This window comes from Agelaius tricolor, unplaced genomic scaffold (assembly GCF_023055355.1).
Source record: "Agelaius tricolor isolate 1412-34295 unplaced genomic scaffold, bAgeTri1.0.p SCAF_5, whole genome shotgun sequence".
Taxonomy (NCBI): domain Eukaryota; kingdom Metazoa; phylum Chordata; class Aves; order Passeriformes; family Icteridae; genus Agelaius; species Agelaius tricolor.
This window is the reverse complement of record NW_027269265.1, coordinates 21,018,351-21,045,864: the sequence shown is the minus strand read 5'-3', so window position 1 is coordinate 21,045,864 and position 27,514 is coordinate 21,018,351. Positions and strand designations below refer to the sequence as shown.

The 27,514-nt window shown below is 37.5% G+C and overlaps 1 protein-coding gene across 26 annotated transcripts in view; it reads left to right on the top strand.

Annotated features, from left to right (window-relative positions):
• The window catches only part of NRXN3 (neurexin 3), a 967,492-nt gene that overhangs the window by 845,221 nt on the left and 94,757 nt on the right, over positions 1-27,514 (top strand). For 10 of the 26 annotated variants that reach the window (XM_071426717.1, XM_071426706.1, XM_071426705.1 and 7 more), the window contains 2 exons: positions 9,073-9,162; positions 15,445-15,752. In XM_071426717.1, the coding sequence (XP_071282818.1) occupies positions 9,073-9,162; positions 15,445-15,752 (398 nt within the window). Of the gene's footprint in view, positions 1-9,072; positions 9,163-14,090; positions 14,148-15,444; positions 15,753-27,514 lie in introns of all 26 variants that reach the window. The other 16 variants (XM_071426711.1, XM_071426710.1, XM_071426709.1 and 13 more) reach the window with 2 other exon arrangements.

Below are 27,514 nucleotides of genomic sequence, written 5' to 3'. Positions count from 1 at the left end.
CCACTCTGCAGCTTGGCTTTTCCCATCATTAAACTGAGGATAAAGCTCCAATTTACCTTATCTTTGGGGACTTAAATAGAAAATATTCTACAATTCACTGAACATGGAAGTCTTTCTGGGTCAATGAATTTGCATCTTTGCTACTTACTGAGTAACTGGTGCTCTTGGTCATGGCACTACTTTGTGAATAGCATCTGTCTTTGAGAAGACTCATTGGATTGCTACAGAATCCTAGAATTCTCTTTTCCTTTTTCTAAATTGATGCAAACAGAAGAATTGATTTTCTGATTTGTAGCAATTAGAAATGGGAAAGGCCTGTTTGGTCTCATTTATTCCATTTTGTAATAAACTGATATCCCCCACTGCTTTTTCAAGGAAAATTTTAAATAATTCAAGTATTTCCCTGAGGATACTGTAGCACTGTCTAATATGCAATCTCAGTAGGAAGTGCTTCGTAATAAATTTCTTATTTCATCAGTTTCTTACATGCTTTTAATTATTTCCTGGCACTCATTCTAGAGAACTTTTCACTTCCATAGAGTTTTTGCATTTGGTTATTTGTAACTGGTTAGCTTTCCAGTCCTCATCAGTGACATTTGACTAAGGGCCTTACAGGCATTACTCTCATTATTGTTACTGACTGAGCAGCTGCCCTACAGTAGCACTGTATTTATGGGAAAGGACTTCATATGCTCTTTCTATTTGTACATTTAACTCCCCATATTATCTCCCTAATAATATGTGCACAGGGAAATGAGATTCAGAAACATCTGGAGGTTTCTAATGGAGCCAGTCCAGCTACCAGCACCAAGGCAGAGACTTCAGCTCTGCTGGAGCTGAGCTGCTCTTATTTGCAGGGTTGTGGTAGTGAGCCATTGACCCTTCAAGAAGCAGGTATAAAGCCACAAGTTTTCTTACCTCAGATCATGCACCCTCCAAAGGCAACTGAGCTGTTTTCAGTCTCACATTGCTCCTGGAAGCAAAATAGCTACACTCATGTAGCTCAAATGCCTCACCTCAAATATGTAAATTATATAAGTGTTTCTATGTCCTGACTTTGCCTAATGCACAAAACAGATAAACAACCTCTAGATAAATGAGAGTTAATAGAATTTAAAGTGTCAATAGAAATAAAATGCTTTTGGTATTTGATTATTGCTGCTTGTTCCCACTGGGCAACATAAATCACATCCTGACCTTTCACAAGGGAATCAAAGTGGGATGTGGGGATAATAGCAGTGTATCTTATTCCAATCTCTGATTTCTTCCTGCAAAATGTTTTTTTTTTTTTTCCTTGCTTAAAATGGAAAGATCAATATGTAGTTTCAGTTTTTCTTTAATAGACACTTCAGCCTTGGCTGCCTGACATGGGGCTTAATTTGGGTCTGGTCAGTGAAAAAACACAGTAATTTACACATTCCTTACAAAACGTTTCAAACATCTAGTAATGTAGGCACCCAAATTGTTTCATATTTTTACAGAGGTTGAACTGGTAACTGCTTTCTCTGCACTGTACACTAGTTCAGTTTTCCAACATAGCTCAAAGGAGAACTAAAGCAGACTGCTTTTATTTCATGCCCATGGCCTCAACTTCTACAGGGCTGAAGTGATTCAGCATAATGTGCACATATAAAATAGGACTTGAGTCACATTTTTGACAATATTTCTTTTCTTCTCGATGCTTGAAAAGGTTTGATTAACCTTCTTCCACCTTTGCTAATCTGGGTTTTCTTTTGTTTTGCTCCTATTGTACTTCTGTGTTAGACTATCAAAGGTAAGGCACTTATTTTCTCAGTCATCCAAAACAGGATGGAAAGACTAATCTAAGGGAGGTTGAAATGTTACTGATCTTGTCCTGGGGCAGAGCATTGAATTAGATGACTTCCTCAAGTCTTTCTTAGTCTTATTAGTGTCACTGTGGTCCATGTTAGCTATACCTCCTGCACAGACATTTAAAATCCTATCCGTTAGTTTGCTTCTGAATTTCCCAATGATTTTGGCCTGAATGGTGCTTTACTTTAAATTAGAACCTCAGGTTTTTTAGGCCAAAAAAGATCAGATAAAATAGGGAGTGGTGGCATTGTAAAGATTTTGGTCAAGTCTCTCTCAAACTAGAGACTTAGAAACAGCTCCAGCTGCCTGAATAATTTTTGCTGTTGGAGTCTTGCTTGCTAATTCTTTCTCATATTTTTAGTACTTACATTACCAAGACCTTGTTGTCTCTTATCACGAGGGCAGTGAGCTGAGGAGGGTTGCAGTGTGAAGGTCAGCTTTTAACTCCAGTCCATAGTGAGATGAACAGAATAAAAGGTGTTGCTCCCAGCAAACAATGTGATCAGAGGGAATTGAAGATAAAGTCAAGGGCATCCAGGACTAAGGGGAAAATAAGGACAAGAAATAAAATGAGAATTCAGTAGCAAAAGATGCAACTTTATTGAACAGTGAAAGCAGGGGAAGAATATAATATCCAAGAACTGAAGCAAAGCTAAACAATGTTAAGACTTGTCTATTTTTCAATTCACTGAAATGAAATTAAATCCCAAATTGTAATTAATTTTCTATAGCTCTCCTTTTATACAAGGCAAAACTGAAGGTTTTCAAGAATTTTTAGAGGGACAGCTTGTGATAGTTAGAAAGATTCCAGATCATCTGCATTGTAATTATTTTGTTTAGCATGGCCATCCTGTCTCATTTTTGTATAAGCCACATCTGTGGTTTCAGGTTTGGACCTTTTTCAAGTATTTTCTAAAGCCACTGTAAGTAGAGATTTTTTGCATGTTTGGATTTTAGTGCAACCATTCTCTATGTTATATAAACCACAATATGGTCTTACAGTAACACAACAAAATAAACATCTATACATAAACAGACCTGATGCTAATACTTGATTGTAAGTGTTGTTATTCCTGTTTGATGTATGGAGGAAGGTCTAGTCTTAAAAATAGATTCCAATCCTTTACTAATAGACTTGTTTCAGTTATCTAATTGCATACAAGCTACGAACAAATAGTGGTTGTACTTCGTAGTATTTAAAACAAAATACGTACTTAAGGAAATGTGAAAATGGAGCAATACAGTATCTTGTAGGTTTTCAAATGCAGCTGCTTGAAAACAGAAGTGGTAAAAGAGGTTCAGTCTGTGCCAATCACAAGCACACTTGGGAAACTTTTGTTCCCTTTATCAGAGGGGAAATGGCAGCTTCTCCATGATGCATGCAAGTCTCCTTTTCCAGGGCACATAGCATCAGCCCTAGGAGAGTTTTGGAGTTGAATTGAACTGAATTAATTTATCTTAGTAGACCATTTACCCATCAAATATACACTTTTCATGCAGTAGCAGACTGCTTCTCTCTCATGATGATGTCAATTAAGTGTGTGTAAATCTTAGTGAGATTATGGGCATCCATAAAAACTCAAAGGGAGCTGGCATTACAGGCTGCTGGGTGAACTGAGCTATCAAACACTAGGTGTTAGCAAGCCCTTTTCCTACTGATATTCCTTCTACAATATGGGGAAAATGGTGGAAACATTTTAAAGCTTCAACACTGATCTCAAGATGTTTCTTTAAATCCTTAGTATCACTGTAGCATCTTTCACTTAATAACTGCTCATTAGGTAAAATGTCTCATTCTTTTTAGAGACGAAGAAGCAATGAAGAAAATTCTGCTTCATAGAACAGCCTGTGACAGTAATTTAGATCAGATGAGTGTTTTCTTGTGGTATTCTTTTCAGCATCTTCACAGATTTGACAACACATCAGGATGGATTAATATGCAACCTAAAAGCAAGTACTTTCTTTCTGCCTGGTGCAATTTGCTGGAACCTTTCAGTTTTTCTCTTTCACACCTAAGAGGTAGTAAATCATTATGATTGGTCTAGGCCAAGAAGCAAGATTTTTCAGAGCTTCAGTTGTTCTTGTACTTTCTTTGGCTTAAGATTCCATTTTGGTTTAGAAATAAGCTTAATGCAATAAAGGTTGCTTGTTTTCTTAAAGGAAGCATCAGCACAAAAGAATGACATCTTGAAGCACTGAAGGGTTTTGGAAGAAAATTCTGCTTTGCCCATGAGCAAATTTAAACTGTGTCCCTTGGACTCTTGCACCGCATAAAAAGTATTTCCTGTGGGAACTGCCAGTAGTGATTGGCACAAACAAGTTATTTTGGGGTTTTTCCCCCTCATTTTAGTTTGTCTAAATTGAAGATTATCAAAAGCTGAAGTTCAAAGTGAATCTGATCTATTTATCAATATAGTCTGTAGAGCAGGGATACCAAGGGCTTCAGAAAAAAGACACAATGTCAGCAACTGATCATATTTAACCAGTAGGCCCTTATTTTTATGACTAGATTCCACATTTCCTTTGGAAAAAGAGGGACAATCCAAGAAAACTCAAAAAAAACATAGAGCACTTCTGCCATATTCCTTTCCAAAGTACTTAGCCCTTAGCAATGGTATTTGAAATATTTAGAATATTCAGGTTAACCAAGATTCAAGAATCTAGAAGATTTCAAGATGTTACTGTTAAAATCCTTGAGGTCATAAAAGTCTGATTGCTTAGCAGTTTGTTGAAAAACTTAGGAGATGCAGCAGAATTTCTATTAATTGTGCATATAAATCCTAAACGGGACAAAAGACTTCTTTTAATCCTAGTCTTCACAGTTGGCTTTAGAATTTTTACATGAAAAAAGGAATAAAGATAGGCAAAATAATGTGTTTATGAGGCACAGTTCTGTAGAAGAAGCTAAGTTTGTTAAGCAGATCTAAGGCATATTGATATACAGGAATTTATTATGTGGTTGAAGGAAAAAAGAGGAAACATTTAAAATGAGCCTATCCTATTGGTACTTGAATCATTTAAGCAGCTAGAATCTACGGGAGGAAAATATTTAGTAAATCACAAGTGGCAAAACCAATCAACACAATTTTACTATAAAAAAGCTATATCCTGCGACCTTTGAGACCCACATTGATTCTGAATGCAGAAGAATTATGTGATTAGGAGTATTTCCTGAAAATTTAAACCACTCTATCCTGTGTATTCTATTCTGAAAAACAGCCTGGAATCAAATCTGGACTCAAAAGGAAAAAAAGAGAGGATCTATATTAGCTACATGAAAAGTTTGTTTGAATGTTTGTATCATTCAACTATAGAAAGAAATTGCATTGAGGTCACAAAAGGATTGTTAAAATTTATGTGTACGAAGATGGACGAGAAACACCTTTAATCACATCATGCCTCAGCTGTCAGAGGTTCAGGAAGCTTTCTTCATGCCAAAGTTATGTTACTTCGTGTTGCAAACCATGATATTTCCTTTTTGAGCTCTCATATCAAATGTTGTGTTTATTTTTTAAAGCACAACTCCAAGTCAGTATTAATTTAATAATTGTGTGGTTCTCTTGGTTATATTTAATGGCTATTCTAAGTACTTAACAATGAAAAGGTTGTTCTTTAGCTCACTGTTGTAATTGGGTATATAAGTAAACACATTCTCATGCACATGTTTTTAAAAATCATTCTTACTTATGTCTGAAATAAAATTTAAAAACAAACCAAAAAATAATAGATCAGACACTAATGTTGCAATATAAACCTACTTGAATTTTCTAATGCCCTTCAATTTTTCATCGCTTTTAAAGGTATGATTTTTATATGTATTTTAATCTCGCTGAATATATCTGCATAATAATAACATAATAAAATTAAATTAAACCTGATTTAAAAAAAAACAGTTTTTAAAGATGTGGTGGGGAATAGTTGTCCTTTCTGACTTTCTTGAAGGTCTAGAGCTATAAGAAACCCATTTATCATCATCATGTCTTTTTTGATTGTCCCACTTCCTTTTTTTACCTCAGTCTTGTTGGCCTGTTCTTGTCAGACACCCTATTTCTGAGGAGTTTCAATTCACCACGTTTTTTTCTTTTCTACAGTCAGCCTTTCACATAGAGGAAGAAGCAGTCCATGCCAGCCCCTGGCTGACTCTAGTGTTCCTCTGAATTGTCTTCATTCTGAAAAAGATCTTATTTCCAGCAGTAAAAGGTTACTCATGTGCATGCTGATATGGATGAAGACAGTGGAGCTTCTTGTTGCTTGTAAATAGTGTTAGAAAATTTCTTTGGGGCTATAGAAAACGTGCCTGCCCATCAATGTTATATTATCAATGCACTCATGTAACCAGTCCTAGCTCAAAATGTACTCTATAAAGTGGGGAATAACCCCCATTTCTATCAAAACTGTGTCTGTCACTATCACATGCAATATAGATGCAGTAGCAACCTCTTTGTAAGTCCTCAAGTTTGAGTTGAGAGAGAAATTAAGGTCTTTAAGTGCCATTGAAGTGCCTTCTGAGAATTTTTCAGGACCTAGTACCCTTTCCCTGTACACAAAAAAAAAAAAAAAAATAGGCACACTGCAACTAAACAAAAAAAATCCTAAAAGAGATGCAGAATTTTTTATGATTGCATTTATGAGATTGATCTGTTTTGGTGGGTGTGGATAAGTGTGTTGAGAAAAGGCCTGAGCTGAATGTCTTGCTAACTGATCTTAAAAAAAATTGGTTTCGTAGTGAGCTTGACTTAATTTTGTTTCTCTTCTCCACAAACCAATGGGTCTGCTTCCCTGTCCTGTAAGCTGCCCCTAGGCTTAAATGAATGGCAGAATTTGCAGGAAAAGAAACTTTCATTTCAGTTTCTTATTACTAAACAGATCAAATATCATTGTTTTGTTAATATTACTGTCTCTTTAGCTTTAGGTAGAGTTTTTTCTTTTTCTTTTTCTTTTTTTTTTGTTGTTGTTTATATTAACTCAGCTCCTCTTTATCAGTTTTTTCTTGGTTCCTGGATTGAACATGGTTCAAATTTTCAAATTTTCTGTTTAGGAATATGTATTCATAGAAGTATAGAATTGACTTTTGGTGGTGCTGATATGAATTATGAGAGCTGGGAATGTACTTAAATGTAACTTCATTTCTGTGAGTGACTCCAAGTCACCACAGTACATTGTTAAATATGACTTGGCAGATGACTCAGAAGGTATTTTCAATTTTCTCTTTTCCTTTTAGTTTATCTGAGTAACCAAGTGTATATGGCAGGCATCTGAGGTGCAACAGAGAAAGTGGAACAATAATGTGTGTCAGATGGTGCTTAATTAGATATTCCTGCAATGGGGAATAGGAGTTTCCCACAATTAATATATAATAAGGAAGGTAAAAAGCCATCTGACTTTTCAGGAAGGTAGTAAGCAATTGGGCCAGTAAAGTTGTTCTTAAATGCTTTTGCTGCTTTTTTACCCTGTACCCCAAATAAGCAGCAAGGCTCCTCGATGTCCATCATTATAGTTGGAGATACTAACCCAAATGCAAATTGCTGCTTTCCTTACAGCTGAGCTTACAGTAATATAGATGATGATTTTTACAAATATTCCTTAAGATTAGGTCATATGAACCCTTGTGGGACTATATCTGGCATGTTGCTCTAGTGCTTTTCATGTGCAGCTGAAAGTCAGCAGTCCCAAGGTGCTGCTGGAGAGCCCAGCTGTGGTCAGCAGGTACCTCACACTCACTGGCAGCATTTCTGACCAACAGCTATGCAGTGAGGATGATCAAACACATGACATTCACCAGTCATATTCCCTGCTGTATGACAGTGTCTGCTCTTGACTGGCTGAACTTCCATGATTTAGTTTTTAATTACCCTTTTTTTCATTGGTGTCTCTTTATATTGAAAAAAGATTACAGCATCTGTTTCAGAAAGTCAAATAAATATGAAGCCCCATTAGGATATTTATATGTATGACTTTAAAGGCAATACTGTAAATTGTGCAGAGCAGTTGCTGACTTTGACCACCATTTATTCAAAACACATACTGGAGCACAACTGATTTACTGAACTTCTGCTTATGGTAGCATTACTTCAGTAAGTTGTGGGCTTAATCCTTTTTCTACAATTTTATAATGTTGCATGTAAAAAAAGGACTTCTCTTATGCCTGTCTGAAGAGTTTTTGTAAAAATAATACTTGAAGCAAAAATTAGAATTAATCAGAAAATTACTCTAGCTGAAGAAGATGAAAGAGCAGAATGATGGCACTTGTTCTCTGTCTTTCCTAGCACCATCAAACTGAGCTGCTCCTTTCTACTAGAGGTTCCATCTGACTTGTGCAATTTTCCAGTAGCTAGGGAATTTGGACAGAGGCTTTGTGTGAATCCTGTGCCTCTCTGTGCTGTGCAAGTCATAGGAGCTTTCCACCAAAGCACACTTTAATGGATGAGGATACTATCCATCAACATGGAACAGTGGAACTGTAATTGCCGCAATTTACATTTTGGCCAATTATTTCTGCTTTTATTTAAATTAGTTTTTAAGCATTTGTTTTATTCTGGCAACAGGCCCAAGTCTTTGGTAACTGAACAGAAGTTTTCATGTATCCTTAATTAACAGTTCTTCCTCTTATCAAATTTTACTTTTCTTTTTTTCTGTTTATCTTTCCATTCTTAGGTGTTTGGATTTTTTTTTTTTAACTAATTATATTAGATACTTTGGCTTCAATTTCTTATATTTTCTTCCTTTCTTTTTTTTCCTGTTTACTGGGTTTCTAGTCCTAACACGTGTCTTTTACCAGTGCAAGAAGGTTTTTCAAATTACTACTGTGTGTTTATGTGACTGACATACTGTGCCATGTCCATATGCAATCAGATCCAGAGTCTGATCAGAATGCTTTAATTCATGGCACTGAGTTCATGCAAGGTCTCACATTGCAGACAAATTGCACATGCCTTCTAACCAATTTGGATAAACAAATACTCTGAGGAGAATCTGAGAATCTTTTTTTTTTTTTGTAGGCTTTAATTTCTTTGACCTTCCAGAACCTCAGGCAATTGGATGTATAACTATTCTCCACTCTACTAAAGATAAATCTCTCTCTTTTCAAATATATATATATATATATATATATATGTACCCACGTGCGCACTTATTTATCTATAGCTAAATAAGGTCATAAAAAAACCAAAAAATCTAGGATGTTTTAACTATTTCATTGACTTTACAGATTGTTTTTAAGCTGTTTTTTAAACTTTAAAGGCAACACTGATAGTGAACGGTTCCAAATGGTAAAACAGAAAATCCCCTTCAAATATAACCGGCCTGTAGAGGAGTGGCTGCAGGAAAAAGGTAACAGTCATTAAAACTTTCATTTTAAACCCATTTGGTTCTAAACTCTCATTTTTAAAGCCTGCAAATAAATGTTTCTTAAATGATAATCGCCTGCTGCATAAATGAGTGTTTTAATTTTCATTATAATTTGTGTCAGCTTCCACCTGCCATATGTTGATAAATCATGCTATAATACATTGCTATTAAAATGCAGTTAAAGGGACAAAATTCTAAGCTTGCTGTAATAGCAATGACAAACAAGCAAAAATTCAGGAGATGATTTCTAAAAAAAAAAAAAAAGAAGCCAAATGAAGAAGAGTGAAGAGCAACAACATGTATTATGGCAATTTAACCACTGCATGATTTTCCTATTTTAATTTGGGCTTGAGCTACATTTATATCTTTTTTATTGAAGTTTTCTTAAAAGATTTTCAAATCTACTTGTTAAACCACTTCCTTTAAGTTGATTTTTCTCATGAGTCTGATTAGCCACTATGGCTATTTATTTCCTAATTGTATTAATATAATTAAATGATTTTAAAAAATGTTGTAAAGAAAACATTTTTTAACATTTTCATTTAAATTACAGGGAGGGAGACAGAGAAAATTATTGTTCTGTTGCTTTTATGCTATGTCTGGAGTACAGGTTGAACAATCAAATGACATTTGTCTGAAATACATATCAAATTCTTAGTCTAAGGCAGTGCCACTTAATTTTGTGGGTTTGCCTGGAGTAATTGGCCTCAGTTCAACAAAAAAACTTGTTAACATGAATAAGTCCAGATGGCTTGAGTGAAAGTTCTGCATACAGTCCATGACCTTTTGAAATGGGACTTGTGTCAGAACAGTAATTTTTTTTTTCTTGCAAGGAAAAGAGTTGTAAATTTGGAGACATAAAAACAAAATATCTTGGATGTAGAACCCATTTTAAAGCCTGTTGAAGGTAACGGAATAACTTGCTGATTTCAGTAGGGCATGAACTAGGCTCTTGGTAATACAGTGGAGTTAAAGTGAGGAAGATTTTCTCCCTCTATTAGTTAATGTGGTATTAAAAAACAAAAGCCCTGTAACTAACTCTTTGCCTTGAAATCTAGACAAAGCAGAACACAATCTTCTCTTGTTTCCATTTATGAAAGTACAGCTAATAAAAGGGGGTGACCTTTGAACTCAGTTTTTGCATTTTCTGTGCTGATTTAGACTATGGTTGTTAACACATTTTCCAGGTAGGAAAACCAATCTCTTGTTGGACTGGAAAAATGTAATTTATGTTCTGTTTCAAATTTCTAACCTCAGCTGAATTAACAAATTGATTTATCCAGTATGAATTAAGGTCAGGAAGGATGTGGCTAAATCCAGTCAAAATATTTTCATGTGGAGGGCCTGATCCTGCAAAGTGTTGTGCGCACTCAGTTCCTATTAACTCCTATCAATGAGAGCTGGCAGTGTTGCTCACTTTTCAGGTTTGGTCTACAAAGGTGTAATGTTTAAAACTAAAGCTAAATTATTATTGAAAATAAGGCAAAAATATTTGTGTAACCAAAACAGAATTGTTTTTTTTTACCACCAGTATGTCATACACAGTTAATTCAGCTAAATTGTAAATAAATTTAAAGATAACAATAAACAGAAAATGCTATTGAGTCTCAGTGGGTTGCCCTATTAATTTACAAGATCAAACTAAAATAGATAAATAAAGTTTAACACTAAAAAGAGAATAATTTTGGTAAGTCTGAATTGCTAAAGTCCCTTTAACGCTAAAGACAATGATTGCCTCAATTTTGTTAAAACAGATGCATGTCTAATTCCTTGATGCAATTCATGTGCTTGAGAAACCCATCTTTTTTTCTTTTTTTTTTTTTGGTTTGGTTGTGGGTTTGTTGGTTTTTTGTTTTTTTCATTTTTGGTTTTCCACAAAATCTTTTACTTCATGTCACAGCTTCTACAAGTTTGAGCTTAAAAGCATGACAAGACACTTTCATTTGTAATCCATCCTGAAGTTTTGAACTGAAGTCTACCTTTTGTGGATATTGATGCTTTGTTAAAAGACAATCACACATGCACTAGAGTCTAAAAGAGACAATATTTGAGTCTTCAGGTGCTCTCAAAGCACTGGATGTGGTCAGGCTAGAAGGATAGGGCTATGTTTTTACTAAAGTGAAAGGAAATTGAGTCTTTCCGTTATGTGTCAGGGAATGACATTGTACAGTGTAGCACCTGAGACAATATAACTTGGTTTGTTCATTCCAAAGTAGACAGACATTTTCAGCAATTCAGGTACCACTCAAATTGAAAAAATATAAGAATGAGTAATTTATGTAGCTGTTCACCAGCCTGCTCATCCATCTGGTCATCCATCTAACAATTAATGTAACATGGAAACCTTCTGTCAGAAGACTTTATAAAGATGGTGAGTGAAAGGGTAGTTTCCTATCAAAATGGAGCAAGACAAACTGATGGATGGAGGAATAGATTCATCAAAGAGTCATCATATATAGAATAGCTGTCTTGCCCATGTGAGTTCTTGGCTTGGATGAGGTAAGGTGAAACACTTTTTGATTGACATTCTTGAATGCTGTAGATTTGGTCTTCCTTTGGTACTGCTATGTTATTCATGATAATGAAATAGTTCGTTCTTGGAAAACAAATATAACACATTATCTTTCTGAAGTGGCATCACTGTTGGCTTTGAAGGACTTTTAAATTCTATGAATTAGTCTAAAATAATTTTAAGAGCCCAGGTTTATAGTCTGGAATTGCATGAGTAATAAGCAAAATATTAAATGCTATTAACTTCATTGACATTATGTATGTGAATATAAAAAGAAGTGTTAGTCTTAAATTGTTCAACTTCAGTAGTCATAAATCCAGCAGATTTCCTTAGCAGAATACTTGGTGTCTGCTAAGGAACAGATGCTACCTGTTCTGCAATTGGATGAGCTAATAAAGACCCAGAAGCATCTCATCAAAAGGATTGATCCCAGAAGTACTTAATTATTCAAAGCTTTCTTACCTGTAAAGTCTCCTTGATGTAAGTGGCTGTACTTTTGAAGCAAGTACTATTAGTATGAATTAGGATTTGCAAAATCAGGCCCAAAATCTCCTCTAGTGCTATGGCAAAGTTGCACTTCAGATTTCTCTGTGGTATTTTTAATTAGAATTCCATTTTCCAAATGAAGAAGACAATGAGAGAGCAAAGAAACAAGAGCCTGAACTATTCGGAATGCTTACAAAACACCTCATTATTTTTCTTTAGTATGACACTAATATAGCAGTAGGAAGAGTTCTCTGTGGAAAAAAAAAGCACTGCAGAATTGAATTACATACCTAGTAGAATTTACTAATATAAATAGTTCATCAATAAAATCCAGTGGCCAGATAAATTTTACTTGGGGGAAGTAAAAGGTTTCAGCTAAATTCCATTCAAAGAATTATTAGAAGAGACATATGGTGGCAGAATGCATATTCTCTCCAAAGATTTTTCTCATTCCATGTTCATTTCCCTGGTGTCTTTACCATGCACATGCACACCATGTAAGAGCAAAGAATGAGGAATTTCAAGTAGTAGGTGACTGCAACAAGTGATTGTTCTTTTAGCAAACACATTTTTAGTGTGGTTTCCAGCATTAACCATATGGTGCAATGCATGAATCCTGATCTGGAAAACCATTTAACAGTGAAGACTCCAAAATACACAATCAAATTGCTTTTTTTTTTATTTTCGCTGGAAAAGGGTCACCTCCTTGGTGTACACTTTCTTTCAACATTAGAAGATGCAGATGAAGGCCCAGAATTGGAGACATGGTCTCTTTTTTTCGAGCTTAATATACTTAGTCTTCCTTCTTACAAATAATGCAAGAAATATGACAGACATGTAAAGCTATGCTATGAGCTTAGGTTAGAATAGTTGATATTCTGAGCTGAGTCATAATCCTTCAGTAAAAGTGAGAGAACCCCTCTCCTATCCTTGTTTGGGGAGCTCTCCTACCTGGAAAAGCAAAAAATTTTCTTTTCTTATCACCATCCACCTTCTCCCCTTTGGCAAAAGATGAAAAAAGATACTAAATTAATTCAAGGGAAGAAAGAAATGGAAATGCAAATGGAAAACTGAACTGACCGTTATCTTCCATCTATTTTTAGGGATAAAATCTCAAGATTAGTGAAATAAGAAGTCCTTTACTCCTAAGTCCCTTCTTTACTCATCTTTACCTCTATCATGTGTGAGGTGGGAAGAAGGGAACAGTTGCAAGTGACATGTCTGAGTTTCTGGGGGCAGGGACAATATGGACAGAACTATGGTGCTGGAGGGACGTAACATATTTAGAGAAGGGAAAATGGTGTAGTAAGGTTCTTACAGCATATATCCCTTATAAAATCCAAAGTACAGCATGACAAAAAAGCAAGCTCTGAGGACATGGTATGGGACAGGAGTTTGACCTTCTACAGTGTACAGTGCCATGTCCTCTAATTCAGGCAGGAGCTGGGCTGAGAGGGATGAATATCTTAACAGATGTTGTTCCTGGGCCCTATTTTTGTCATAGACAAGAGTAAAGGCTCTGTTTACATTCTGAGGATGTGTGGCTTCAGTGCATGTTTATTGATGTTTAACAGACACATGTTGCCTCTGGCAAGTTTAAAACCTCCTGAGATGCAGAACATCGCATCAGGTGTTTCAACACTTTCCAGGGGAAGGATATCCTCCATTTTTATTTCTCATTTCTCATCAATGCGCTCACTCCACCCTGACCAACTCCTGATTTTCCATTTACAAAGCTGAGAGTGAGGAGCACAAGGGATGTGCAGCCCACCTCCACGTGTCTGTGTCTTACACCTCTCCATATACTGTTGCTTAGTTAGCTAGGGCCCTCTTTGGGGACAGGAACTACTTTCAGATACATTTCTTCTCTTGTCCCCATTCTCTTCCCCATGGTCCATCCTGTCACCATAAGATGATGCTACATCGCATCACCACTTGGCTTCGAGACCTGCCACGACGACCAAAATTGGTGAGCTCCCCCATGTGTTTTGATCTACTCTAACCACTGGCTGTGAAGGAATGAGCAGTGGATCATAGGTTGTGCTTTCCTACATGGTGGCATTCTGCACCGCTCATCAGCCTGGGACTAGGCAGAAAGTGGCAAATGAAAACTGGGGAGTGGGATTGGGATTGGAAAACATATACCAAACTTCATAAAAATGGGAAAGCGCAAGATATTTAAATGTTGATTGACTTGAAGCTGCATTGATAACCCTTCTGAGCAATGTCCAGTCTGGTTGTCTGCTGATTCAGCAGATTTCAGGTGGCATGCCCCTAATCTTTTGAGGAATAGTGAAATTATAGGCACTGCCTTTGCACTAAAGTAATTTATTTCTTAACATGGTAAACCTAGAGCAGCCTGGGACATAAACAGTATTTATAGAGCAGTCCAGGCTGAATGTGATGTAAGTGTCCTGCAGAGCTAGGTGAATTGGCAATTGTTACTAGATTTATTTTTAATAATTGGGTTTTTTATTACATATGGTATTGGACCTCTTGTAACGCTCAAGATGTGACCTCAACTAAACCACATAACCCTGCCTACATTTGAATTTCACTGTCTGTAGAGTGGAGTAAGGCATTCTGGGGCTTAGCCATCTGAAGTACTGTTATCTTCACTATTTCAAAAGCTTTGCTTTTTCAGAGACATCAGAAATGTTTGTGTGTGTTCTTTCTTGGGTTTAGATTTTCAGGCCTTCACAACATAAAGTTTACAGGTGAAAGATCATGACTGATCCTATCATAACACTCCTACTTAATTCTTATATCGCTTTGTTTTTACCTGATGTTTTACTGTTTTTGAGCCAACCCTTGAAACCTTGGCATTGTTAAAAGAGGCTTTGAGTTAATTTAGTGCTTTAACCAAAAAGTCCAAAAGGAGGTTTATTTATGGGCTAAAGATTGACAGGTACTGCAGTTTGAATTGATAGTACAAAAATAGCCGCACATCGAAGTCCTATTTGTAGTTTAAAATCCATCCAATCCCAAAAGAACAGGTTCAGATTTCTAAAGATCCTCCAGAGTTTTTATGTGTGAGTGGATGCTGAGGTATAAGGTTCAGTTTTCGGTATTCATACTTCCAGGCTAATCATCCTTATTAATGACTTTTAGGCACCACACTTCCATACTGTTTCTCTACAGTCATCATATACACTCCCAAGAATGAATCTACTTCTCCTTTGTCCATCACTTCGGGCCAGGGCTCAATGTAGTATGCAAACTGAAGGAAATGTCTGTCAATAATGTTATTCACCCCCCTTCACTAGGACGACAGTTAACGATCTTCAACACCCAGGCGCAAATAGCCATAGGAGGGAAGGACAGAGGGCGTCTCTTCCAAGGCCAGCTCTCCGGGCTCTATTACAATGGCCTGAAAGTGCTGAACATGGCGGCAGAGAACAACCCCAACATTAAAATCAATGGAAGCGTCCGACTCGTTGGGGAAGTCCCTTCCATCTTGGGAACAACACCCACAACCTCGGTGCCACCGGAAATGTCGACTACAGTCATGGAAACCACAACCACGATGGCGACCACTACCACCCGAAAAAATCGCTCCCCGCCCAGCATCCAGGTGAGTCAGTTAATCCTCTCCATTTCCTTCAGATCTTAATTCGTCTTGCTGCTCATTTGTAAGTTCTTAGGCGCTATCTTCTCTGAATAATGCTCCATGAAACTCTTTATTTTAAAAATGTTGTCCTCCTGTGTTGGACACAGGACAAACAGCTGGCTGAATTGTTGTAGCACATACATGTAAGACTGGGAATGGATTTTGCTCCTCATCTTGTGCAATCCGATTTGTGTGAGATTGTTACAATGTGATCTAGAACAAGGTTTTCACTATGTTTCAAAAGTTCCATATGTGGGGAAATGTATTCTGAAGAGAATTACGCGGCTTAATGGGAGGTGGGTGTATGGTTATTTATTATTATGACAGGATGAACTGCAATGAACTGCTGCAATAGTGAAGTTCATAATGAGGAGAAAAGCAATGGAGCATTACTTCCATTTATTTCCCTTTTATAGCCTTCCTGCAGAGAATTTTGAAGGAACGCTGTCAAGATCAGTTTCTTGCAAAATGTAGATGTTCTAACATAGAGCAGTTCCCATTTGGTAAAAATCATTCCTAACTAAAAAATTAATTTCAGATTATCTGACTTAATTGTGCCAAAGTAGTTATTTCAACCCTTAAAATGCAGTGGTTTTGGAATCGCTTTTGTGGCAGCCGGAATATGGTACTGATTAGAAATAAACACCTTCAATTGCCTGTCCTTGTCTGTGCAAAGAATCATGTGACTAACCAATCTGAGCTGTGGATTATTTATTTCAGTAGTATGCTATCATGTTATTGTGTTATCAACTAGAATGAAACGTGTTTTGAAATCATTAGAGAGATGGAGCTGCTGGAGTCTCTAGCTAAGGGTCTCTAAAATGAGTAAGGGACTGGAGCATTTCTTGTATGAGGAAAGGCTGAGAGCTGGGACTGCTCATCCTGGAAAAGAGAAGGCTCATGGGGGGATCTTAACTGTGTGTACAAATACCTGAAGGAAGAGTGTAAAGATGACAGTGGTGCCCAGTGACAGGACCAGAGACAATGGGCACAAACTGAAACACTGGACTTTCCCTCTAATCATTGGGAAACATTTGTAACATGAGGGTGACTGAGCATGGGGGCAGATTGCCCCGAAAGGTTGTGGAGAGTCCATGCTGTTAAAATTCAAAAGCCATCTGCACATAGTCCTGGACAGCTGACTCTGCATGATTCTACTTGACCAGAGGTTTGGACTAGGTGACCTCAGGAGGTCCCTTCCAACCGCAGCAATTCTGTGAGGTATGTCTGGCTCCGGTGGAATTTACGGCTATTAGAGTAACTAATTCCAAGCTGAGGTTTAACAGTGCCTGCTTTGGTACTCTGTAAATCCAGGTGATGGCAACATGACTGGGATTAATTGAATTTTTAGCCTCACACACCCAGTAGGTGATTTTATAAAGTTACAGCTAAATGAGGGGAAATTACCCCATGTTTGGTCACTGTCTGTCATAAATTTTGTGAGAATTTCCTTCTCTGCAGTGACTAGTTCTAATTTTAGAGAAAATATTTGTCCAGTTACATCTCCAGAATGATATAGTCTGTGGTTCTTATCCTGCCCTCCTTAATTTTTAAAGGCAGGAGAACTGTGTTTAGCTATACCAATGGACAGAAAATGGCACTGGACCTTTATGGGCTGGATCAAGCTGGAAATGATGCTGGCTTGCCTGAAAAGGAACTCTTTCTGAAAGCTTCCTGCCTAGCCTACGTGGCAGTTCACTCAGCCTACAGAGACCACTGTGTGCTGAAAGAGCATCAAGAAGATTTAATAAAGTGTCAAAGTGCTTCTAAAAACATGGTTAGAGCAGCGATTTCCTGGATACACATGCACCACAACAAATGGCCTCATCTCAGCTGATATTAAAGCAATAACTCTTTGACACTTCATGCTACCCGCTGAAAGAAAAATAAAGGTCAATATGTACCTCCATTACAACTTTCTGCATTTCAATATTGGGCCATTTTATCACTGTTGCAGCAGAGATAGCTTGGCTTTCTTCCTTATTTTTGGTGGAATTTGATTCTGTCTGCTTAAGTTGCAGTATCTGTGTGGTGAAAGTGAGAAGAAATTGTCTTTTCCTGTTTGGGCAGTATCTCCAGCCATGGTTTTTCAGATGCCAAATGGTTATTTTATCTTGCTTGTGTTCAACATCACCATCATCAAGCCTGCTTACAATTTTAGATCTAAGTGGTGGAAAAATCTAATAGAGCAAGTTTACTCTTTGGGAAACATAAAATATAGATACCTAAGGCTATGAGAGATACAAATACAGTTAGTTATTACCTTGTTGCAGATTTCTCTTTTCTTTTCTGCTCATGAAATGAACAGTTATTCTTTGCTTTCAAGGCTGTTTAAAGTTTAGCGTCTTCTGATTCCGATCAGCATGATTCAGGTACTTTTTGTTCACTTCTTAGATTTGATCATAGGAATCTTTCTGCTCCCTGATACCATACAAAAGGCAATAGCAGGTTATTTTTCCAATCCCATTGAAAATTTTTTGCTATCATGATGCATGCCAAAAAGTAGTTAAAAAGTTAGGCTGATGATGGTGTAAGATAACTGTTTATCAAGTCAATCAATGTTGTCACATTATTTTGTTTTATTATCCATGTTTCTGTATGCATGTGTAGTATCTTGTTTTATGCTAAGATTGCAGACTCCTAGGGTTCAAAATGTACTTTTTATTCTGTACATGCACATTACTTGGCACAGAACGGTTCTGGCCAATTGTAAAAATACCTGGCATGATACAAATTAAAGTGAAGCATCCAATGTGAAATAGCACAAATCATGATAAAGAATTACTGTTCTTACTCTGTTAGGAGTATCTGTGCTACTTTTATTACTCATTTTCATATGTAACTTAAACTATTCCTTTTTGAAATGCATAAAAACCTTGTGCAGAATATCAAGTCAGTAATCACAAAGTGTTACAAAATGTAGCGGAATTTCCAAAGGACTTAGATTTACACATCACTCATTAAGAAACTACAGAAGAGCATGATAAGTGCAAAGATATCTTCTGTTTGTAACACACACCAAGACACCTCCTGCACTTAGGTAGTCTGAGTACTGATGGAAGTATTTTAGAGCACAGTTAGAATAAAACAGCTGGGAAAATGAAGAGGTTTAGAAATACACAGTACATGTTCAGGCCTATGATATGCATCAACTTTTGAAGATCTCAGACATGGTATATAGTTTTGGACAAATAACCAAGATAAAGGGAATTGTGAGAAAAATATTGCTGAAAATACCCAGTGGCACTGAAATTAGCATTTAAAATGTCTATAAATTTAAACTAAATTTCTCCAAGGCAGTAAAACTCAAGGCAAAGGAGGACAGCTAGGATTTGAGTGAGAAACAGGTGAGATATATGGCTGTATGCTATACTGCTGGGAATGTTCCTGTGATTCAGAGAAGGAAGTACCAAGAGCTGACTCTTTTTTGCTAACTGAAAATAAGGGGGAGAAAGAAGTTTCAACTTGTGTTTGTTTCAGTGACTTGCAAATGGTGCTTGTGCTCCGCTGCCACAAGAAGAAGCACTGATTTGACTTTCTCACACATGGTTTTCTCCTGAATTTAAGTACAGTCTGTTCAGAAGTGGCATGTGCTGTACTAATTTCTTGCTGCCTCTCAGGGCCCTGGCACATCAGTTCTCCTGTGATAATAATATCCTCTCAGAGACTTCTGCTTTGCCACGTTAGCCACAAAGGCCTGAAAGACAAACTGCTAGTTTTTCTGTGTGGTACAGTAAGATGCCATGCAGACTGCTTCTGCATGAGAGTCACTGTGCTGAGCCACACTGCATTCTTGCAAGGTTGTCATGTTTCTCATAGGGTTACTTCATTAGTTAGAGGTCCTGGAATCCCTATTTATCCATATATGCTGATTTAAAGAACAACTTCAGTTATTAATGAAGTACTTCAGGGATTTTTTTGATTTGGGAGACCTCTGTGAAAACAAATTAGAGTGATACTCATTCTCTTGTCTTTTGCTTCCATGGCAGCTGCTTGAGTGGTCAGAGTTCTCTTTTATGAGTTGCTGTTCAAAGCTCTTTAGGAGACTCTCCATTTGCTTTTATGTGGCTCATTCTGTCTTTGTTTCCGGCTGGGTCATTCAGTTTTCAAACAATTTGTGTAGAGTTAATTACTAAAGCTAGTCTAGAGATTATTCATTGTTATACACATCTTCCATTCCAAACACACTCATTTCATCAAATCCAAGTGGAGAACCAAGTAATCTCCTGGAGGCCCTAGGGCGGGTTCCTAATAAGTCTGGCCTATGGCATGGATGGCTGAGGACCCAAGATCAAAACAGTTTTTTGTGAAAAAGAGATCAGAACCCTTCTGGGAGGACAGATGAACTTATGCTCTCCATGAGGAGCCAGAAACTGTGTGCTCTGTTACGTAGCCAGGGCATGACTCAACTTCTTGAGATGTGGAAAATGACACTTGCCTAACTGTTCAAACTATAACTTGTAGGTGACAAGAATAAATTACTTGTGGATGTTTTCAGCTATGATCTTAGAGCCATAGAATGACAGTTCATGATTTATTATATGCAGACTATTCTCTCTTGCAGACTGTTCTCTCTAGAGAGTAGAAGAGGGGATCTTCCCATTATCTATATGGAGAGTCCAGCCCATTGTCATGGCTTGGAATAAGGTTCTCAACCTTTATTTTTAACCATTAGGCTTTTCAGCCTTCTAACTGTGTTCTCTGTTGAGTGTCCAATAATCTTGATTAATGTCTTTCCATAACGTGCAGCTCCAGGCTAAATCCTTCCTTACAGTGTATATCACAAAGGAAAATAGCACAGAAGATTTGTCAGTCTAATTAGACTTTCACTGTCAGTAAGACAAATAAAATTGTCTCACCCTTGGTCTTGCCTAGGTACTTTCTTTTACACTCATAGATAATAATTTGGTAGGGAAAGAAATTGGCCTTTAATTTGGTTTTTGCTTCTTATAAGTCACTAGTGACATTTTCATCCCAAGACTGCAAAGCTCTAATGAAAAAAGAGCTTTTGATGAGTCTCTGCTTTAAAGACTGACTTCATTGGCTTATTGGCACAGCTGAGAATTACAGAGTCTGGCTCTTATCCCTTTCTATCCGCTTCTTCCTCCATTATTTTTTTTTAAAGAGACCAAAGCTCCAAATGCTTCAGAGTGGAATCCCTTCTCCTATACTATACTCTTGCATTTCTGCAGTGACATTCACAAAATGGCATTTACTTATTCACATTCACATCTCTTCTGTAAATGGTTGTATGCTTTGAGCAGAGAAAGAAAGCAGTTTGGAAGCAAGAATCCAAATGTTGAAAATTTTCATGCAGACTATTGTTCTTGTAGGTTACAGTTACTAATTCAATCATACCAAATAATGTCTAAATACTTTACAAATATGTAATTGAGAAATAGATTTATTGCACACTGAAATACAGAATCTTTGGTGTGTAATATAGTAGCTACCTAACCAGAAACATGTATATGATATGATAATGTTCTGTATGGGAAAGGCACAAAAATATTCTCCAAGTGAGTATTAGATGTGCAAGTGGTATGCTGTGTTTAAATTATATTTATTGATGCTGTTTTCAGGATACTCAGATTACCTGTAATGTTCATATAATCTAAAATAGAATCTTACATTTTCATGGTTTCATCCACTCTGCAGAAGACAGTTGTGCTGCACTTCTAAAAGTGCCATAGGGATCCAGTCTTCTAGAAGTGCCACAAGTGAGCCACAAGTACAGTGCCCATTCAAAAGAAGAATGTGATTTTGCTGTAATATTATTTTTCCAGCCTATACTCGCCCATGCTGACAGATACTGATGATGAAAGTAAACTCAGCCTTGTATTTCTGCTAAGCACAATTACAGCAATAAAGAACATTGTGCTTGTAAAACAGTTCATGCATATATGGGTCTGTGCTGTCATTTGTTGACATTATCAGCAGTGATATTGGAAAATTAAACTTAGTAGCCATTTTTGGCTCCAAATGGAGATGTCTTTCTCATGACTCCAGGGAAGGGGTTTGACTGAAAGTGTATGGCAAACTTGAGAGTCACAAGTTGGCATATAGCATGATTTCTCAAAATATAGGTTACACTAATTCTTTGGATAACCTGTTTTTATATAGCAGCATTAGCAAGTAGTCACTTCAGCCACTCCTCTGTGTGTTTTGTTAGGATCCACACTGCCTTTTTATTTCTTCAGTCTAATAGTTTCAGTCTAGTTTACAGAAGGTCTGAGTTGGCTGATTCATCTCTAAAAGGGTTGAGATTACATTCCCTTAACTTACAGGTCTGAGCAATCATTTGGGTCTTGCAGAAAAACCTCAGCTGATGTTTTTGACACATGTACCCAGTTCTGTTCTCCTGTCAATTTTGGAAATGAAGATTTGGTCCAGCATCAAAGAGCAAGGGGAGTATAAAAGGGGTCAGGTCTAGCACTTTTCTAGAATTCCAGACTCTTTTTAGATTTTTCTCTGATACTTTCTTTTGCCTTGATCAAGAACTATTGAAATTTTTACTTGCCTCTAGGTGAACAAGAACACACCTTTTTCTTGAATAAAATAATAGGAAGCTGAAATAACAGTGGTAGTATGCTGATACCTGCCTTCTTCGGGCAGTCAGGCATACATTTCTCAGAAAGTAAAATTAATAACATTAGTATGCACTTTTTCAGAGCACAGTGTCCCTTTGTGCATTTAGACATATCATTTACCCTGTCAAAATGGATTCTTGAAAGTCACGTGAAAGATTATTTTCAAAATCTGGTTAATACAGTACTCAGGAACTGAAGCTATTCTAGTTGACCATACATTTGATCCCAAGCCAAGTGAAAGAATAGGACAAGCATGTTGTTCTAGAATGGTTGTGCAGCGACAAGATATGATGAAGAGATCCAATATTGCAAAAGAACTACTTGGAAACAAATGGAGTAGAATCAATGGTTATGGCTTAAATATAATTGGAGGATTGGCTCATGTTTTGTTACAGCATATCTGTTCCTCTTGCTATTTATATACTTCAGGGAAATGCCTAGAAGCTGCAGACATTGCCAGAATGCTTCCTGAACATATAGTTCCATTTTATTTGTTTGGTTTGGGGTTTTGTTTTTTTTTCTTGGTCCGTTCTTTTTTTTTTAATAGGACTAGCAGAGAGGTGGGAATATACCTCTTACCTTTCCTAGATCATTCATTTCAGTGAATGCACAGAAATTGGAAACACATCCGTGTTGTTGTGACAGACCTGCTTTCTGAAACCACCTAATTAATGCCTTGGATTTTCTGCAGAATGATGGTGTTGTTAGCTAACAGAAACAGAAGGATTTCTGCTAGTTTCTTTTCATCTGTGGGATGAGTTGTCACTGATTTGCAAGATATGTCTGACACGGTACAGCTCGTAAAAGTAGTGATTAACAAGACAGGCTATGCAACCACCAATTCTTTATCTCCTCCCTTAGATGGCATACGAGTAGGTGGGATGTTGTTCATTTTGATTGAAAAATTACTTCTATTATATTCTGAAAGATAAGAATGTGTTTCCACAAAATTCCCAAGGAAAAATAAAGCCATAGGGGTGAAAAACTAGATTTCAGTTCTCCTGGTATTGCATAGGATATAAGTGCTTCTCTTTTTTCTTACAGTGGATTTTTGAAGGAAATATTATTATTTGGTGATTTGGTATTTGTATTTGGTATTTGTATTTGCATACAAAATATGTTGGCCTTTCGCCCTTAAAATGACTAATGAAATGGATCCTCTTCCCTAATAATTACTTCTAGAGTTTATGACTGGTGCTATATTGCCCATTTCACTGGGTCTCAGATTAGGTGTTCTAAGGAAATTGATTTCTGGTTAAGGACGATTCCCAGGGAATACCAGTAGTTTTATAGGAGGCATGAATAAGAGAGTAGGAAATGTTGAAAATGCTCCAATGGCTAAATGTATCAAAGTGGGTACAGAAAGGATGAATAATGAGGGGCAGATGGCAACTAAGGTACAAAGGATGAGATACATCTCTCTCACAGAGATATGGGAAAGAACCAGCATGATTTAGAGGGAGAGTGACCTGGCCAGAACTGGTAGGCTGATGGTTCTAGGAACTCTATCTTGGAGAAGTAAAGGTTTTAGGGAAAGACAAACTCATACTATATGGCCTAGTAACCACTCGTCTACTTTTAGTCTTCGCTTGGCTCCACACTCCATGTTCCCTAAGGATAAAGTCTTTTATTTATGCCAAGCTGGCTGGGACTCAGTTCAGTAGAAATGCTGGAAGTGAGATCTGAGGATCCATGGATCCTCCATGGCAGTTCAAATTCAGAAAAGAGCTGGGATCACTCACTTGTACTAAGATAATTTAAAATGCACCTTTTCCTCTCACTTGCTGCTGTTCTTTTCCCATAACTGTTTCAAAGCAAGTAAACTCAGTGTAAAAAGAGTCAGGTCAGGTAAGGAGAAAAAAATACTATATGTTGTGTTCTTCTAACATCTAAGCTATTGCCTCGGTGTCCAAGCCATACACAGAGATTTGCAGAAATAGCTTGAATTTAACTTGGTCATAATATCTCTCTTTTCCTGAAAGATGACTTCCAATGAAAGTATAAGGACATGAATGATTTTTATCTGTGGTAACAATGGAGAACCAGTCCCGACTGCCTCCAACAGCATAAATATATAAAATGACAGATTATCCTGAGGCCTCCCTCCTCCTGCCTGAACACACACATACATTCTCAGTAGCACACAGCAAAATTCAAATTGGACTTTATCTTTTATCTCTTGTCCCAGTGATTAATGCTGCTCTTGCTAGGAGACTAATCAAATGAGGGGAAATATGGACAAAGAAGTATGTATTTCTTAGACTATTGTTATCAGTGTTATTATTATTCCTTTAATATATTATCCTTCTGTTAGAAGAACTTAATGCAGGAAGCAAGAGGTAAGAGCAAATTTGATGGTGAGAAGATTAATGGGGCAGACCACAGCAAGTGGAACACAAGCATCTTGCAGAGGGAGGTGAATTGCCAAGCTGCTTTGGGGTTGCAGTACTTCAGCTAGAAAGCTAAAAGGCTGTAGCAGGCTGCATGCAGGTCCTGAGCCTTGAGCTACTGTTTTCTAATCCTTACTCTATTCATTCAGCATCTGTCAAGAAACCTGCTCTGTAGATGATTCTTTTCTTTCCCCTGTAGTAAAATAAGTGTCCTTGGTCCATCTCACAACCAAGTTCACAGGCACTGTTCTGATAGTATGGATAATACCTTGTAAATTCCATCAAGTGGTGCATTCCCTTTCCCTTCTCCCTGGTTCTTGGCCTAGGTCTTTCATAGTGGTATTTAGACCCTGAAGTTGCACTTTAATTCTAGAGAAGTGTAAAGCAGAGAGCAGAAAATTTACTCTATTCTGTGGTAAAAACAGAAATGGATGTTTTGAATGCATATGATTTAGATTTAAGTAGGAGGCCTGTCTTATAAGTGAGTAGGATTGGATTTCAGTTGTCTTGTTTCCTCAGGATCTTAAGACTTAAAGATATGATAATTAAGAGGTCAGACCTTATTTTGTTTTCACTTTGAGCAGAAGAATATGAAAAGGAATACCTGAATTAAAGAAACAGACTTATCAATGTATACAAAACATCATAAGGATGGATGTCAAGAGAATGGGACCGGACTCTTTTCCGTGGTGCCAGTGACAGGGGAAGGGGCAATAGGCACAACTGAAACACAGGAAGTTCCCTCTGAACAGGAGGAACTTCTTCACTGTGCAGGTGGCAGAGACTGGAATAGGCTTCCCAGAAAGGCTGTGAGATTTCTTTTTCTAGAGGTACTCAAAAAATGCATTAATGTGATCCTGTGCACCTCCTCAAGCTTAACCTGCTTTAGAAGGGGGGTTGGATGAGATGATTTTCAGAGGTCCCTTCCAAGCCCAGTCATTCTGTGATCTGTGATATCTGTGCTTTAGAAGCATTTTTTTGGTAGGGTCAGTATTCCTGGAGACTATTTGATTACTCTTTGCTGTGGATGTATTAGCATAATGCCCTCAGAGTAGACTCAAGACTTGCAAATATGTTTAGGGCCCAAATCTTATGCATCATTGTCTTAGCTCCCAATTGATTACATTTAGGCAGCAGTTAATCCTCTTCTCTGCTAGAGGAATGCCATTTGTATTAAAACTTATATGAGCACTTGGGTCTCTAGTGCCCAGATTTGTAGATTTGTTTCATTGTTATAAACATAGCCTCATTAGAGATATGCATAGAAAAGCAAGCTAAAACTGATTCTGTACTCCTCATACATGCCACTCTTCCCCTCATGTTTGTTCCATATATGTTTACATACACTATTGAAGTTGTATATCATTGTCTCAACTGCCTAATGCATTGCCATTTACTCTGTCACCTGTCAGACTTGCATAATTAATTGTTCTTAATGTTGTGAGCAATGGCTGTTCAGGTGACTACTGCTGTGACCTGCTTGTCTTTTCTTGAGATTTAGCAATTAGTGAGAATGAAATTTAGAAATTTAGATGTGGTAGACGGGTCAGAATATACAGCCTGTTTCTCTGGAGTCCCTGAAGGCATCCAGCTTTAAAAGCACTAGGGGAGGATGTGTGCAGCAGAGCTTACGGACTTCCTCCAGAGCTAGGAGGGCAGCTGGAACAGCTCTGGAACAGAGCTGTGTGTGCTTGCTGGGAATCAGCAGGATTTCCAGCTGTTAGACATAAATAAGAATGCCAAGGTGGAAAGGAAAGATGGATGGGAGGAAGAAGGAGGGTTGTATGTTGTGTAGATGCCTCAGAAAGAGCCACTGCAGTAGGAGCCTGTCACATAGAGGACTTCTTCCACCCCCACATCTGACTCATTCTGAGGTATTGTTGCTTGCCTGAAGATGAATAATTCCTTGGTGCTCAGATGGCTGATTACACGTTGTCCTGTTTATGGACTCAAGCACAGCAGAGAAATTTCTGCTTGCTTGGCTGTAACATTTGTTGCCCTGGCAAGAAGCAAGGACCACTTACAATCTGCTGTGAAAAGGCTTAGTGTCTCTCTGGATGCCTCTCAGCTAATGTCCAATGCTTGCAAGTTCTTTATTTTGTCCTTTCTTAACTGAAGCCATGGGAATGGTGCTCACATCTGCTCCATGTGATTCCTGGAGGAAAAACAGGAGGGAAGTTGGCATGAACTGGACAGGAAGGTGAGAGCCTGGCAATGGATTGCTAAGGACCAGGATCTGCTATGTTCACTTTGGCCTTAGGAATTGCTGTATCAAAAGGAGTGAGTTGCTACACCTGCAGTCTGTGACTTGTTCTTTTGATGATTGCTCTTTTATGATGGCTTGTTACACCGTTACTATTTCTCTTCTATTCAAACCTGATTTAATGGCAGCTGTAGCTGAAGATCAGAAGGATTTGGGGATTTCAATTTTTTGAGACTTTCCCTGCTGTTAGCTGTTCTTTCCATGCTTTTTTGTCCTTCTAAAGCTGAGAGGCAACTTGGTGGCAATGAAAGGTGACAGTGGTTAGGCAGTGTTGTACCCCACTTCTCCCAATAGGACATTACAGAGAAAACAAGAGGAATGATTACGATTATCCATGGGTAGAGCTAAGCTCCATTTGGCAAGTTACATTTGCAGTACCTGTCACGTACATTGCCTTGGCATCTGAGAGTTTTGCAGCTCTAGTGCCATCCACCTGCAATGGTCCATTAATTCAGACTAAGGATGTGGGGAGAAATAATGACT